This window comes from Pholcus phalangioides, unplaced genomic scaffold (assembly GCF_987345545.1).
Source record: "Pholcus phalangioides strain wild (caught in Gottingen) unplaced genomic scaffold, Ppha-v1.0 ptg000009l_1, whole genome shotgun sequence".
In the NCBI taxonomy this organism is placed as follows: Eukaryota; Metazoa; Arthropoda; class Arachnida; order Araneae; family Pholcidae; genus Pholcus; species Pholcus phalangioides.
This window is the reverse complement of record NW_028301602.1, coordinates 52,391,349-52,408,245: the sequence shown is the minus strand read 5'-3', so window position 1 is coordinate 52,408,245 and position 16,897 is coordinate 52,391,349. Positions and strand designations below refer to the sequence as shown.

General features: G+C 38.8%; 1 protein-coding gene across 5 annotated transcripts in view; it reads left to right on the top strand.

The window, feature by feature from the left end:
* Positions 1-16,897, top strand: part of muc (dihydrolipoamide S-acetyltransferase muc) — a 291,233-nt gene that overhangs the window by 162,595 nt on the left and 111,741 nt on the right. For all 5 annotated transcript variants that reach the window (XM_089236511.1, XM_089236509.1, XM_089236508.1 and 2 more), the window contains one exon: positions 7,135-7,216. In XM_089236511.1, coding sequence (XP_089092637.1) covers positions 7,135-7,216 — 82 coding nt within the window. The remainder of the gene's footprint in view (positions 1-7,134; positions 7,217-16,897) is intronic.

Sequence of the window (16,897 nt, the reverse complement as noted above, 5' to 3'; positions counted from 1 at the left end):
CAAAGGAATGCTTAAGAGACAATTAGTACTCATTCAAAAGGTGGTATCATTTTTTAGAAATTACTTTTATCACTTAACGACTGGTAAGAAAGGCAGTAAGGGATAATATGGTTAGCCCAGAGATACATTTCTCTAGTTCAGAATCATCATCTGAAAATGAATCAGGTGACACAGGTAAGTCAAAAGGTGTGTTTGATCCAAAGGGTTTTAAATATACAATGGTAAAAATGAGTAATGGCAAAAATAGCGAAAAAAGCGATAGAGGTGATATAAATGGTAGGGGTGGCCCAGAAGAAAATAGTAAAAGTGACATAGAGGATAGGGGTGACCATGAAAAAAATGCTCAAATACAAGAAGTAGTGTCTGGTGCAGACAACAAGGTAAAGAAGGTAAACAACAAAAAAATAGTGTCCGCAAAGAAAGACTACTCACAACAGAGAGACTGTATGGCTTTGACAGACAAAACAGTGAAAAACACAAGTGTTTTCGAGGAAAGTGAGACACAACAGACAGATGGACAAAAGGAAGCAGAAGATGATGCAGAAAAAGTCAACAGCAGTCTAGGAGCCCACAGTTATGAGGAGAACAGCATGTACATGTCAAAAAACAACGATATTATTGACTTTGAAAAAAATATCAGGGAAGAGAGAGAAAGAAGATCAACAATAAGTGCAAAATTATGTTTTTCATTTAAGGAGCTAGACAACTCAGAAACATCAAACAGGGAGGATGACATCAAACAGAAAGATAACGCAGGGGAAGGCAACAGTGTTTTCCAAACAGCAGTGAACAAAAGGACTCAGAAAGCAGAGAGAAAAAAACTCAAACCAACAGACATCTATCTCACACAGCTAGAAAATTGGATCACCCTGAGAAACCATCTGAAAACATATGTGTGAAAATGGTTTCAAAGGGATACAAAGAAGAGGAGACTGGGTTCTGCAAATTGACAACATACAAGACTGGGCAAGAGTTCATAAGAGAAAGCCTAGAGGCTATGAATTTTGAAATTGAATCAGTAAATAGACTAGTAAGTTTCAGAAGCAAGAAAGAACTGCCAATGGTTGTAATAGAAATGCCAATAGACTAAAAGAATGAAAAAATATATCAATTAGACAGTTTACTAAACATGGCAGTCAGAGTCGAGACATACAAAAGACGGGGATGGCCAGTACAGTGCTACCAGTGTCAGCGATTTTTTCACAGTCAAGCAAATTGTAATAACTTTGCTCGTTGTATGAAATGTGAGAAAGACCATATGACCCGCGAATGTAGCAAAAAAAGAGAAGATGGACCTGGATCCTGTGTGAACTGTCTGGGAGACCACATCAGTTCATGGACCAGATGCAGAATGAACCCCAGAAACAGAGGGAAAAAATAGAACGGAAAAAAAAGGCCCAACCAAGGGCGTAGCGAGGGGAGGGGACTTGGGGGTCTGGTCCCCCCCGAAATGTGAGAAAATGACCGAAAAAAGGGAAAAAGATGGCCAAATCCATTGTTCTGTCACTTTGGTCCCCCCCCCCAAAACGAAAGTGGTGTCCCCCCCCCCCCCCCGAACAAAATTTCTGGCTACGCCCCTGGGCCCAACATACAGAAAATATGAACCTAAGTATGATGAAAAAATACCAGTAAGAAAAACAACATATCCAGAGAAAAACAACAAAAAAACAGAGTGAAGAGTCAAGGTTAAAAGTTAAGGAACAACAGAGAGAGAGAGGAGTTATGCAACTAAATCTCATAAAAAATGACAAGGTTTGGATAAACCCAAACTGGCAGAACAATAGAAAAAAGAATACACAACAAGAAGTGAATCAAGAAAATACTGCAAATGCAGAAAAGAAGAAACCGACATTGGACTGTTGAGGACTGGAAACACGTTGCCTGGTCTGACAAGTCTCGGTCCTCATTGCTTCGAGCTGATGGACGTGTACGGGTATGGAGACAACCGACAACCTCATGAATCCATGGACCCTACATGTCAACAGGGGACTGTTCAAGCTGGTGGAGGCTCTGTGATGGTATGGGGCGTGTGCAGTTGGCGTGATATAGGACCCCTGATACGTCTAGATACGACTCTGACAGGTACGTAAGCATCCTGTCTGATCACCTGCACCCATTCATGCCCATTGTGCATTCCGACGGACTTGGACAATTTCAGCAGGACAATGCGACACCCCACACATCCAGAATTGCTACAAAGTGGCTCCAGGAACAGTCTTCTGACTTCAGACACTTTCGCTGGCCACCTAAATCCCCAGACATGAACATTATTGAACATATCTGGGATGCCTTGCAATGTGCTGTTCAGAAGAGATCTCCACCCCCCTTTTACTCTTACGGATTTATGGATAGCCTTGCAGGATTCATGGTGTCAATTACCTCCAGCACTACTTCAGACATTAGTCGAGTCCATGCCACGTCGTGTTGCGGCACTTCTGCGGGCTCGCGGGGGCCCTACATGGTATTAGGCAGGTGAACCAGTTTTTTTGGCTCTTCAGTGTAGATTGCCATACATAGATACCGGAAATAGAGAAGTATAGAAAAAAATGGGGGAGGGGGAAAAGGGAGAAGAGAATAATAATTATTTCTAGAAGTAAATCCCCAGTAGAGAATAAGGATATAACCGATACTACGTATATTGACTGAGTGTGCAAAAGGGCTTCTAAATTTTTTACCTTCTAAGATTTTTTAACAGGTATTTTATTGAAGCTAAATATCTTCACATCCTTACATGGGGGAGTCTGTTAATGACAGGAAAATTTTAAAAATATTAATTAATTGATTAAATTTTAAAAAAAACCCTCAGTCTGATTAGACCAGGGGTCATGATCTATATTTCCCCTTCATAGTGATCACGCCAATAATGATCCCTATGATGAAAGAGATGTAGGCCCCTATAAATAATTTTGGGTCTGGCGCTCTGCATCACAATTGACGGTCACTGACATTAGGAAAAATTTTGAATTTTCTGCACACATTTTTATGTTATAAAAAGCCAGTATATTTGAATTTGTAGTAAAAAATTTCATGCAGGGACACCGGAAGTCAAAAATGATTGGTATTGCTCGCTGCGTCCACCTGACTTTCGGTTTCGTTATATGGTATGACCATGTGTACTGCTTTCAACAAAAATGTCCGGTTTTGGGCTTTTTCTTCAAATTCAAATTCCACATTCTTTTTTTGCCATTCCTATATCTCTGAGGTTCCAAAGAAAATTGGAGTTCTCCATCTGAACAATTTATTTGTGGAATCCCCACCCTAAAGCAGGGCACCTAGGTTAGGATCTTAGACGGGCCGCAGAGTAGAATTTTTACTATAGTGACAGAGCGGGGGTCATGTCTGGTGTCCGGAGCCCTCTATAGTGAATTGATGCAAATTAGCAGCCTCTGAATCCCAACCAAGGCCGTATTCTTAACACCAGGGACGTCGGGAGCGTTTTGAACTTGTGGATTCTTGTCTTGTTCTTATAGAGGAAATTTTGATTTCTGAATAAGTTCCGGGGTGGAGGGTTCCTCGGACCTATGTCACAAACTACCGCGGGTGATCAAGCACCCACAGAACCCCCCAATTCTGACGGATCTGTTTAATATACAGCTGTTTAAATCGCATAAAGACCCATGGACCAAATATGGCCCTGCGGGTTATCTGATGCGGCCTGCCCTCCTCAAACCTAATTTTGTAAAAATGAACTAAGCAGCACATTTGCAGATCACTTAAGTGTCCCGTGGTACAGTTCCAGAACATTTAAGCACATTTTCAGATAACTTAAATGACTTGGGACACAGTTCCAGAACACTTAAGCGATCCGTGACACATTTAGAGATCCCTTGAGTGACATGTGACGTAGTTTTAAAGCACTTAAGTGGCCCCCAGTGCGGTTCTACATCACTCAAGTTACCCACGGCACATTCTCAGATTATTTAAGTGATCTGCAGCATATAATTATGGATCGCTTGAGTGATGTGTGGCACAGTTCCAGAGCACTTAAGTGAACGGCCAGTACACATTTCCAGAGCACTTAGATCCGCGAAACATTTAGAGATCACTAAAGTGGCTCTGTAGGGCAATTATCAATGTGCGGGGGATGTTACTTCAAGTGCCCAAAAACTATAGAAAGGTTTTTCTCTTTTTTGGTACACGGAATAAGATTACATTAAACATATTTCATAAAGGGTGGTTGATGACATAACCATTATCCGAACCCCCTCCCTTCCCCCTTGTCATCAAAATTCAGCAGATCGGAAACCCCCCATCGATGATGACGTAATACTTGAACGGCCCCTAATGTATATTGTGTAAACCCTTATTGTGAAGCTGGTAACACTGTGGTGACAAAGTAACACTAACAATATAAGGTATTTGTGATTTGTGTGAAAAGATCACAGAGTATTTAGAACTTATGTAAAAAGAATATTTTGATCTTTTCAGTTGCCACACGCAAGATGACGTGGGTAACTAAATGTTGCATATTTGTTGTTAAGCATATGCAAGTTGCAGAAAAGTTTGTAAATAGTTTTTGATGTAATGTGTTTTTGTCGTTTCATTCTGTAAGTCTTGGGAGGACACTGCAATTTTTCTGTTTTCTTTTCCTTTTCTTTTCTATTTTTTGGCAAACTAAAATTGGAGGACAAGTCTTAATTTACTCATTGTTTTTATGTTAATCTAACTAATAAACTATTTTTATGTCAACTAACTCAATTAACTTTTATCACATGGATTAGAAACAATAAAGGCATAGTAATTACTATTGGGAGTAATAACATTCATAGAAAAAATAAATACTGAACAGTACGCTCTCATAGCATCTGATCATCGGAGATAGTTGCATGTTTTATTGGACAGGGTGAAGTATTGCTTGCTGTATTGCAAGTATGGATTGCTGTATTGCAATCTACTGCCAATAATGGGATGGGTTGGAAATGACTTTCTATCGGTGATCGCATAAAGTTCGTTAGGGGAAAATATCTTATCTATATAATCCCTCGGGTTCCAACCCAGGACCGTGACGGAAACCTTCAATGGGGTAGACGATCATCTTACCACCACGCCACTTGTGCGGGGGGGGGGGAGCAGGTGGACAACGTGTACAGAGTGCTGGACCACAGAGGGGTAGCAAAATATGTGCTTGCCCCGGCTGGAAAAAATAAAAATTTCTAAGAATGATGCGAACGTAAATTGTTTAGGAATCCCTGATTTATTAGGGGAAAATTTTATATTACTAGTATTAGAATGCAATGGTGCCTCACTCAGGCTGCAGAATCTTTGAAAATTTCATTTCTTATTTTCTTAATGTTAATTTTATTTTACTATTATTTATTGGATTCCGTATCCCTAATTGGTATTTTTGTTGGGAAGGCTCAGAAATGTTTTAAAACCATTTTTTTTCGAAGTTTTTGAGTCTAAAAACATATCCACCCAAATTTTCAGGGATGAAGGAGGGGAGCGAGCTGACTCCTCAAAAACATTTGAGGGAGTTGCCCCACCTGTGGGGCAAAACTGAGTATTTGCTCCTCCTTTGGAAAAAAAATGATTAAAGAAATTTTTTTTAACAAAAAAAAGTTGCTTATATTCAAGTATTTAATATCCATTGAAGCTGTATGACAAAGTTTTGTGTAATTTTCTTTTGATGTTTCAGAATAATGTGGATTCAAAAATTTGGTAACTGGTTTTGCCAACTTATCGCTATTGTGTATGATAAATTGACTCTGTTCTAAAAAAAAAATTCTAGTTTCTTCTTTCTCTTTCTTCGCATCAGGATGTCCCATCTATAAGTTCATCACATGATTTATAGGAATATGCATATTTCAGATCTGAATATTAGTTTTACATAGAACAGGAGCTATTCGCACAATTATCATAACACTAAATTCTTCAAATATATTGATGTACAACAGCTGCAGTCTACCTCATCTCGGTTTAAAAAATATATATTCTCTCTCTGAGCCCTAGACTATAACTGACACCCATAAGGTACAGTTCAGAGAATCAGATTTTTGTCTTCATCACATTATATTTTGTTCCCATTGCAGCTACATTTTTTTTTTGTCTTTTTGCATGGGCCACCTGAAGGGCATCATTTGCAAATTTTTATCAATTTTAAAGTGGAGTGTGAATTTTTTGATTTTGTGTAACTTAATTGACAAATTTGCTTTTAGTAATACCATATGGATTCATATAAAGTTATATCTTTATACTCAAGTTCACCATACATCATTGAGGAGAATGCAGGAAATTGTGATCATAAATATGAGATATCATTAAATTATGTCAAAAATTGAAATTTATTTCAATTTTTGCTACTGAATTTGCTGAAGGGTGTGGAAATGAAACGCTGATACAAATCCTTCAAGAAACAAATTCAGTATTTCTCTCTCAAAAAAAAAAAACAAATGACCTGATGACTATATTTCATTGAGAAAAATATGGTAAATTGAAATCTTAAATAATAATCCATAAAATATGGGACATCGTCAATTGTCATCAAGAACATTTCCAGAAGTAGGCACAATCACAGATCTCAATTAAAGTTGTGGAAAAAATTTTAAACATAACAAATATGAGATTAACATATATTTTTGGCATAATTATGAAGGACTTTTGTAATTATTACAAATTCAAATAAAAAAAGTATCATTAGAAAAAACAGGACAAATGTGTAAAAAAAATTGGAACAAAAATTACAGGTTCTCATAAAACAGTGGTCTGCCAAATTATTTTGGAAATTTTATAGGTCCTTTTTTTAGAATGCTTGAGAAACACTGGTGTATAATAAAACATGGCTTGCCTAAGATGGAATACAGAAAATCAGCATATTTTATTCCTTTATGCAGCTGCTGTATTTTTACAATAGTGATTAGTAAAACCAATGATTAAGTATCGGTAGAAATACAGAGAATTATAGTCATAAATCTTAACAATAATATCATTGAGAACATCATCTTAAAGCATTAGTCTTATAACAAATCAAGAAAATATATATACAAATGCAGGTATCACTTATTTGCCACCTATTGATAGTGCCATGAGGGTAGTGCATATTGGTAGAATTTGAACAAGTAGAGATAGATTTGTATTTCATTTCTTTCAACAGTATTTCTAATAACAGTATCATTTAGCACTATTATCTGTTTACAGGTATAATAGAGTGGATATAAATTTTGCTGTTAGTACAGATGCTGGGCTCATTACTCCTATAATTTTTGAGGCAGATAGAAAGGTATGATTTTGTCTGAGTCTTTTAATTTCAATTCTTGTTTTTCATTTTTCATAGTATTATTTATTCACTATTTTCATCCAAGTACAACCTTGAAGGCAAGGTGGTAGCGAGAGGGGGGGGCTTGTGTGTCTGGTTCCCCAAAAATGTGAGAAAATGACTGATAAAGAGGAAAAGATTTGACCATTTTGCCCCCCCCCCCCCCCGAACGAAATCTCTGGCTTCTGGCCTGCTTGAAAGACCCGCGAAAATTTTACTTTTTCTTCATTTCAACGAGCAATCAATATGCTATAGGCAATCAGGCAATCATGTTTTGCAAATAGCAAAATACGAAGCTTGGCAACTAAAAAAACAGCTAGCTTCTTATTCCTTATTTTTCAGGGAAATTTTGGTTGAAAAACTACCTCTATTTCCTGCCTACCTCTATTACCTGGGACGGCATATAATCTGCTCATGCAAATTTTGATACTTGGAGAAAAATTATCCTCTTCTTCTATATACAAACACAAAAATTAAGAAAGCTTCTTTTCCAGGGTTCTATTGTCTCACCTTACACATATATACTGTATAAAAAATACTTCAGAGATAAACTTTTTCTTTCACCTACTTACATTAGACAAAGAACCTTCGAAATTTTACTTTCAGGAATATAATTGGAACAGAATTTTCTCTAAATTCCTTTGTAAGTTTTTGGAACCCAAGTAATTTCAGCTTTCCTTTAAAAATTTATTAGAAATAATCGTCTTTTCTTTCATAAAACTTGGACAGAATTTCTGTGCTCAGATGGTGAAATGTCATGTCTTGATAAAATCAATAAAAGCAAATATTGCGGGCTTGAGCATCCGTTGAGAAAAGAATCTTGTCCTGCATGGAAGCACGTGTACAAAAAATGCAACAGAGCTAATCATTTTGAGACCGTGCATGTCTATAGCGAAGGGTCAGATACAAGCAAGGTGATCATCCAAAGCTAGGCGGATTCTGCAAATTGGGCACGACCCGGATGAGACTTATCCTGAACTGGAAGACGAGTATGTATTTATATGTGTCATTAAAATAAGATGTATGTATTTATATGTGTCAGGGATAATTTCAAATGAAGTTCATGAGTCTTATAAATGTCACTTTTTTTTTTTTTTAAATCACTTTTATTATCAGTTTAGCCTGTCTGTGTTGCGTGCACTACACCAATTTTACCAGAAAACTCAAAATATGTATGAAGAAAATAGATCCTTTATGATGAGTATCCTGCATTAAATGTATGATATTTTGTTTTTTTAATGTTTTAAATCTCTGAATTAAATCAAAGAAGTTGGTTTTTATGCTTTTTTACAATTTAAATAGCAGTAATCCCATTCTAGAAAAAGTTTTACAGTCTTCTTCGCCCCTTAATATCCAACCAAGTGGTGTGGGAGGGGGGGGGAAGGAGACAATCACCACACCAAGAGTCTGAAAATTCACTGACACATACATCACTCTGGATTTTCGCCTGGGGGAGGGGTGGCGCTGACTACTGTTTTTTCACCGGGCGCCACTAGGTCTAAGACCGGCCCTGGCCGGAAATGTAACTGTGTGTGTACCTAACAGTCTGAACGCATATGCAGTGTTGTGTTTGACTTTTCAGTGCTGCCATCTATACACAGAAGTGAAGTGAGTGATGTGTTATGATTGAATTACATTTGTACTGTTTGTAGGTCTGGTGCTCTCTGTGGCGAGACTTTTTGAAGGGGAGAAGATTGGCTCGCATTCACGCCTTAAAGTTGGGAACCACAGAAAACCAACTTCAGCCGACCACCACTGTGGTGACGGTGGGGTTCGAACCCGGGACCTCGCGACTCGAGTCCGTCATTATGACTACTCGACCACCACAGCGCCACACTGACAAGCCTGCCGACTAGTAGCCAGCGTCTTCAATTCACTCTACCGCAGGTTCCTGAAGTCCACGCAAAATTGCTAGAAAGGCAAAACGAGATGGCTCAGTGACATAATAGAGCATCACAAGACCTTGCGCACCAGGCGACCCAATCTTTTGACTGTGTAAGATCCATTATCCCGGGTTGTCTGTGATAACGGGCCTGCTACCTGTTTCCGTGGTGTTGGAACCTGGCATTGGGGTGAGACCTCATCCTTGGTTGCTGGAGATTTAAGACCACTTCTTTCTGGGTTGTACTCAGGATCTTGCATCTAAATCAGGGATGTCATATAGTCTTGGTGATGACAGGCTGGCTGTGAAGCTGTTCGCTTGATTTCCATATCTTGTTGGACACATGGTTTAATGAATTGTCTGCTTCTTCTCAACGTGGAGCCATCATTTGTATGGATCTCATACGTGTGCGGACCGATCTGTTTCGTTATGCAGGCTTTTTTCCCAAATCGGTCTCTGGTGTAGAGGGTTCCGGTGCCACACTAAAGCCCCAGGATACAATTGTAGCCTGGCTCCATGTGCTGGGCAGGGGCAGCTTGGGTGCTAATTCAAGAAAAAAAAAGAATTATAGCAGAAAAACTTAGAAAAAAAATGACCAACATGAAGAAAACATTGAGGGGATTGAAAGTAGTCAATCGTCCCGTATATATGGGACTCGAGCCTGTACTCTGTGGGCGGGGCAGGCAAACGTTCCTTTGCATTTTATATTCATTAATTATCTGGGGCACCCCCACAGTATTTATTGGGGGATGGGGCTGAATAGTCTCAGCTACATTATTTTACCGCCCCCACAACTTTGAAATTCGGTAATTTCGCAACGTGTTCTTTGTTCCCACAGAAAACTGCCGCCCCCCTAAATTTTTCCGCCCGGGGCAGTTGTTCCCCATGCCTCTCTATAGTTCCATAGTTCCCTCTCATGCATAGGCAGGGCCTATCAGCATAGGTGTAAACTTGTATCCGGCCCATGGGCCCGAGGCCCCCCCCCCAAACAATTCGTATGACTATGGTTTCCTCATTTTGCCATGATGAAAAAAAAAATTTAACCAAAAGTTGTCCTAATTAGGAAAAAATAGTTAATGGAAACAATCTGCTCAAAATTTCAGTTCTTATAAAAACTCTGAATGGTCTTTGGCTTTCTTGTTCCATGACAATACGTTTATCTCATTTCTTCCCTGCCGTTCAATCCCTCAAGGCACAGCTGAAATCACAGTGGCGCCGTCAGGAAAAGAATCCCAAAGATGCATGGTGGGGGGGGGGGGGGTTGAAAATTGGAAAGCAATGATATTGAAACCGAAATAAAAAATATAAATGAATAGTCCCCTCCCCCCCCCCCCCTTTTTTTTTTTGATGGGTGCTAGGTATTTTGATTCCCTCCCCCTGAACTTCAAGTTATCCATCTCTGCCTGTTTCAGCTTCCAAAAATGCTTAATTAAAGCTGTGGAATTTTTTCGATGCACTTTACGGGGCCCATAACTAATTTTAAAAGCATCCTAAACTATATGAATTTATGCAAATAAATATCAAAAGACAATACGGAGACATTAATTTTCATGCTTGAGAAGATATAAATAAAAAGTTGAAATCAATGTTATTGCATGGATATCGAACTCAAAAGTAGATCCGGCTAATTACTTCATACTTAATTTTCTGGGCTTCGTATCTCCAAGCGAATTCAATATTTCAAAAATCGAGAATTCAATTTAATTTTTAAAATTATTGATGGGGCGGAAAATCCCACTAATTTCCGCATTTCTACAGTAAAATCGACAATTTTAGCACTGATTTCTATGAGGATCACCCTTTTCCTGACTCTCAAATGCATTGCTAGGGAACCACGGTAACCAAAGTAAACGTTCGGAAAGTGATTGTTGAGGCCCAAAAACCATTGTTGCCGGACAGTTTTTTGCCCATTTGGGGCATTTGCCCTGCTCTGACGAAATTTTAAAGTAGCCTATCGTTCAAGTCGGGTCCCATTTGGTATACATGCAAAATTTTACGACGATCGATCTAAAATTGTAGATTTGTATAGAGAACATACACACAGACACACAGAAAATCAATTTTATATATATAGATTGTTTATTGTATATTATGATCCGCCATTGTTGAGTGTTGATTATATGAAGAAAAAAGATTCTACCACACACACACACACCTATCCTCTGGGTATGCTTCGATATCTCTGAGTTGTGAAGCAGGGTGTGTCCAGTCTTCAAAAGTCTAAGGCATAGTCTCCCAAACTTTTTGTTCCATCGCCCCCTTCATCAGAAATTTTTCCTCATCGCCCCCCAACTCAAGTAAACCCATAGGATCCTATGTTAAATCAGTAGGTTCTATCGCCCCCTTGGACCATTCCATCGCCCACTTTGGGAAACACTGGTCTAAGGCATAAATCCAAGCCATAGGCGTGAACTTGTATCTGGCCCATGGGCCCAGTCCTCTCCAATAATTTTGAAGGACCGGCTCATCCCCCCTCCCCCCCAAAAAAAAATTCTCATGGATATGTTTCCCATATTTGGCTCGGAAAAACACTTTATGATTAAAAAAATTGCAAAAAAAAAAAATTCCAAAAAAAAGTTTAGTAACAAAAATCTCAAATTTATTTCACAATACTTTTTTAAAATCTCAATCGACTTGCCCTTGGCTTTTTTTTCTTGTAACAATTTGTATTATTTTTCTCACGGTCAACGACAACACTCAATCTCCAATTATCATTCTCCCTCTGTGCCAATCATAGCTGCCCCAAAGGCATGCATCTCTGGATGACATCTGGAGACGATATGGGGTAGGTGCTTTGGCCCTTTCTTGTTCCCGCTGTCGGAAAACTCAGAAGCATCTCTTCTTTTGTTTGAATGTGACCCTTGGGGAAAGAAGCTTCCAGACGATGCAGCAGGAGGAAAAGAAAGGTTAAAAAATAGACGATAATGATTGAAACCGAAACAAGTACACTCCGAGAGTCATATTTTACTTATCGAGTTCGAGAGCCCGGCCGAAACATTTTTGACAAAATACTGTATGACTAATAACACCGAGACAAAATAAATATCTAAATGAAATGCAGTGAAACCTTGATATAATGACTGCGGACAAAGAAAAAGGCAACATTATCATCACATGCCCTGAAATTTCTGTTGCTGTTGGTATATTTTCTGAATCGTGTTGTTAGTACCACCAAAAAAAAATGTGCTTTTGAGTATTTATTCACCTCAAAAATAATTTAATTGATTAATAAAATTCATTTGGATGTATTGCCCCATGGGCGGAGATACGAGGTCGGAGATACCCAGCGTCAAAGGTAGAGTCGACTGATCTAATGTATATATGCATATATGAATTGCCATCATCATCATCTTGCCCTCCCAGCACCGTGCCCCCCCCCCCCGACTTCCAAGGTTATCTCCGCCTATGTATTGCCCCCATAAAGAGCTTAATCGCAATACGTCGTGGCATGGCCCTCGCATCCTGTCGCAGGGCGCCAAGACTGGGATCTTTGGCGGGTCCCTAGCCAGACTGATTCTCATGGGCCCCTATATATTAAATTTACAGCATGAAAAGTACAAAAAAGGCAAGAATCACCCGGGGCTGACGGATGCACCCACATGAAGAAAACATTGAAGGGGGCTGAAAGTTGCTGGTCGTCCCGAATATACTTAAAGCGCCTTAATACCTTAAGCGCTTACGCAGGAAAGAGAGGGTGCCATGGCCCCCACATCTTGGTCAAGGGCTCGAGGCTGGAATATTTGTCGGGTCCCCTGAACCAGATTTTTCACGGCCCTCTATAGAGGGCCTTACTTACTAACCAAAACGGCGACCTAGTCCATATTTAGAAATTCTTCGGAATATGGACTGGGTCGCCGTTTCGGTTAGAAAGTAAATAAAGCCCTCTATAGTGAATTTATAGCATGAAAAATAAAAAAAATGATAATTATTCCGGGCCCTGCGAGCCCTATTTGGGACCATGTGGTAGCCATGGAGGTTGCATTGCATTGTTTTTCAGAAATTATTGGGAAGGGAGGGCTCTGTTCCCTCATAAAATTTAAAATTTATCGGGAGGGCCTCCTCAAATGGCTCAGTCTGCTCACGGAACAGGAAAAATAAATTTCAAATAAATTAAGTCTTGTTTGAATATCAGTATTTCATGAGTCATTGCAGAAAAATAATGTGCCGCATGTGTTGTTTCCTGTGATGTTTCCACAAAAACTTTTGGTCCTGGGCTGCAATTTTGAGAGGACGGAAAATTTTAGGGGAAACAAAAACTATCTTTCAAAGTCATCGATTTTTATTTTTATTGAATTTCTGATATTTATGACCAGTCGCCAAATCCAAATCGAGAAAAATTTTTGGCAGGGCCTATCTGTTTACAGACATCTGCTGCCCTCAAAATGGGAGCAATTGGGGAACTCGTATGAAGTAAAAGACGTATATGTTTTGTGTGGAATGTATGTATGTTAGTAGGGAAGATTTTGACGACCAGACGCAAAACACCTAAAAATCTCTAGCAGTCCAATTATAACGATGGAGGACGTATTAACCTGTTCTCAGAAATGAACGGGGAAAATGACATGCATGGCAAATGTGAGCGACTAATCAGTGAAGTACCAGCTGAATATATTGTTTTGAATCGGTCATCAAGGTGCACATGAGTGGTGATGTACCGTATAGTTTTCTTTGCATGCAGTGAATTACGTTGCGAGTTTCGGTTGTGCTTTTTTCCCAGTGTAGTATTGTTCATTTATTCAAATGATAGGTTCACAAATATAAATTTTTGTTACGAATTTAGAGAAAGGTATTCAAATTTTAGAGTAGAAAAATCGCTTGAAATTTATAAAGTTACACGATTTATATGAGCATCTATCGTGAATACACCTAAACGAGTGTTTCGCCCATAATTCCTGCTCTTCAGCCGACTTTTATGGTGAGTTATAATGTAGAATTTTTTTATATCGTTACTTTTTTCTGGCTAACAAAATACAAAATTTGGTCATAAAATATAATTTACACTAAATTATGAACAAAACGTGATAATAAATACGTATTACGTCTATGTAAGTCAGCACAAATAAATTTAAATGTATGGCAAGACTTTCATTTCCCAACTGTGAATGAAAACTATGCAAAATTATTCTATGAAATTCAATATTAAGACCTTTCGATTAATTTTGTGATCAATTATATTTTCCAATGATGATGATGATTGCAGTTGCTGATGAAACGTGCTTCGTTCATACGTACCTACTTTGACTTCTGTGCATTATTAATGCAGCACAAAAAAGGAAAAACGTTCTAACAGTTCGTAAAACAGTAAGATAATAATGAATTCAACTCATAAGTTCATTAAAAGGGTTTTAAATGAATTAATCTCTTGAAAGTGTTTAGATTAATTAATCAATTTGTTTGTGTGAATGTTTTTAATTAATTTACACTGAATTAAAAAGTAATTGGTTATTTATTACTTTATGAACGAGTAAATGATTGCAGACCGGGCCGTAGACTCATAGAAATTAGATTCATCGGGTCACAGTTTGAAAAAGGTTTAGAACCACTGTTTTAGGAGGATTTTTGGGAACTCGTATTATGTCTAGGCCTGCTCATCTCACTACTTTCTTGGGATGGATGCCATGCCCACCCCCTTCCCCCAAGGGTGGTGTTGACAGGGCTCCAGCTCGAGGCAATAACAATTACTGGATGCGTGGCCCACTATTTAGAGGGCTAAGAAGGGTGGAGGGGGGTACAAATTCTATTATTGTGTTTTACTTTTTACATCATAAATTTATTGAACAGGGGGGGAAGGAAAATTTTGAATCTAGAAACCCACCAAAAATTCCAGCTTGTGAGTCGCCAACTTTTAAATTTTTTCGCTGATTTAAAATGAGGATTGACCACAGATCAGTGTTGTCTTAATGCATGGGGCCCAATCAGGCACGGCCCGGGAGCCTGAACAGAACAGCAGGGCTCGGCACGGGTCACTTTTTTCCCTAAAAGTCACTTTTTTAGAAACTGGTCACTTTTATTACGTATTTTCAGGCCCAGGTCACTTTTTCCACTTTTTTAGCAAAAAAACCTCGGTCTCGCGCGCTTTTCTATTGTCAGTGTTTTTCTTTTCTTCAAGGAGGAACACTTTACCGGTTCAACATCGCTAATTTTCTCCCTCCCTTCATTGAACTACTATCGAAGGCATCTATCTTCCCAGGAGCATACCGTGTGACGTCAGCATAACTTGATTTCAGGGCGTTAGGAAAGATAGTTCCTTGGTTAAAGAATCGTCATTTTATGGAAAAGCCGGTCGGAAAAAAAACTAGCATAAAAGGCGTATACATACAACAAAGAATTTTCCCCCATACTACCATTCATATTTCCCCACGTGCTTACTCGTTCTTTCATTTTCATCTTATTTTAAAATTGATCCTTTATTTTATTTGTTTTAAAAAGTTTTAGTCCTAAGGGCCGAATTCCTTTCTTGGAGCATCGAGCAAGTTACATTTGTTGTTTGTTCTATCTTTACTTTTTTCTAATGTTATTTGAAATGACGATTTAAGAGACCCCGTGCAGAAGCTAACGTACGCGCAGTGGGAGAATTTCGAAGCGCGTATCAAAGACGCGTATTAATACGCTTTGGAGAATACTCTTGCAGCTGGCCAATGTTAAAGAAGCTCGCAGGTATTTTGAATTTACTTACAATAAAAAAAATTATCCGATTGAAAATCGCGATCTCTATTTACAAATAAAATTCGTACTAATTTTCTAACTGGATTTAAATCTCAGCAAGAAACCGTTGCCTCAAATTTGATCGAGAGGAGAACTATTTATGAAAAGATCACAGAATCCTGCAATTCAACATTTAGTTTAACACAAGGGTTTCCAAATCAGATGAAAATTGGTCATCAGGCTGATAAAAACTCAGTTAACGTGCATGCGAGCCGTAAATAGAGACGGATTTAACGATGGGCACACCGAGTGCGCCTTTGGCCCCCTACTTTACACTTTTTTCCTAATTTAAAGGGCCTAATATTAATTTTTTTTTATGCCCGGGCCGTCAACTGACCTTTATCCACTTCTGGCCGTAACTTAATTTAGAGCATCTTCACGATACTGATTGTTGACTTAATATCGACATCTTGCGCTCCATTCTTGGTGTTGTGTAAGAAAAATCCCATTTTTAGACCTCGGAAGTTATTAGAACGTTTTTGTCTCGAGTCGCTATTACGACCGCAATAGGAGAGGGCGGGGGTCTCGTTCCACGGGTATTGAACGAGGGAAAATTCCGAGTTTGCTCTTTTTCTGTTAAAAAGAGTGGATACCGGCCCCGGGCGATAGTAAATTTTCGTTCGCACTTGGGAGCGGGGGGCAATGCCTCGGGCGGCGTTTTTGATGGAATGGCATATTTAAGAAAAGGCAATAAAAATTCCTTTGCAAAATTATCGAATTCCACAGTCAAGGGGCAGTAAAATTACATTTCCCCTTCAGAAAAACCAATTGTATTACGGCCATGGTAAATCGGGTACCCCGGGTGGGGACGAATTCTTTGTTTTTGTTCGTTGAAAATTACGGTAGGAGTCAGCGCTAACGTGGCGACTTTTTTTCGCGCTAAAATAGGTAACCCTGACAGCACAGCATCAATAAACTCTATCAACCGCATTTATAAACCCTGTATATCGTTGATTCGATTTTTGTGTTCATTTTATCCTAATTTTCCGTATTTCCCGATATATTTCTATCGATTTTCGCATATTGCCGCATATTAGGTTGATTCATAAAAATTATAT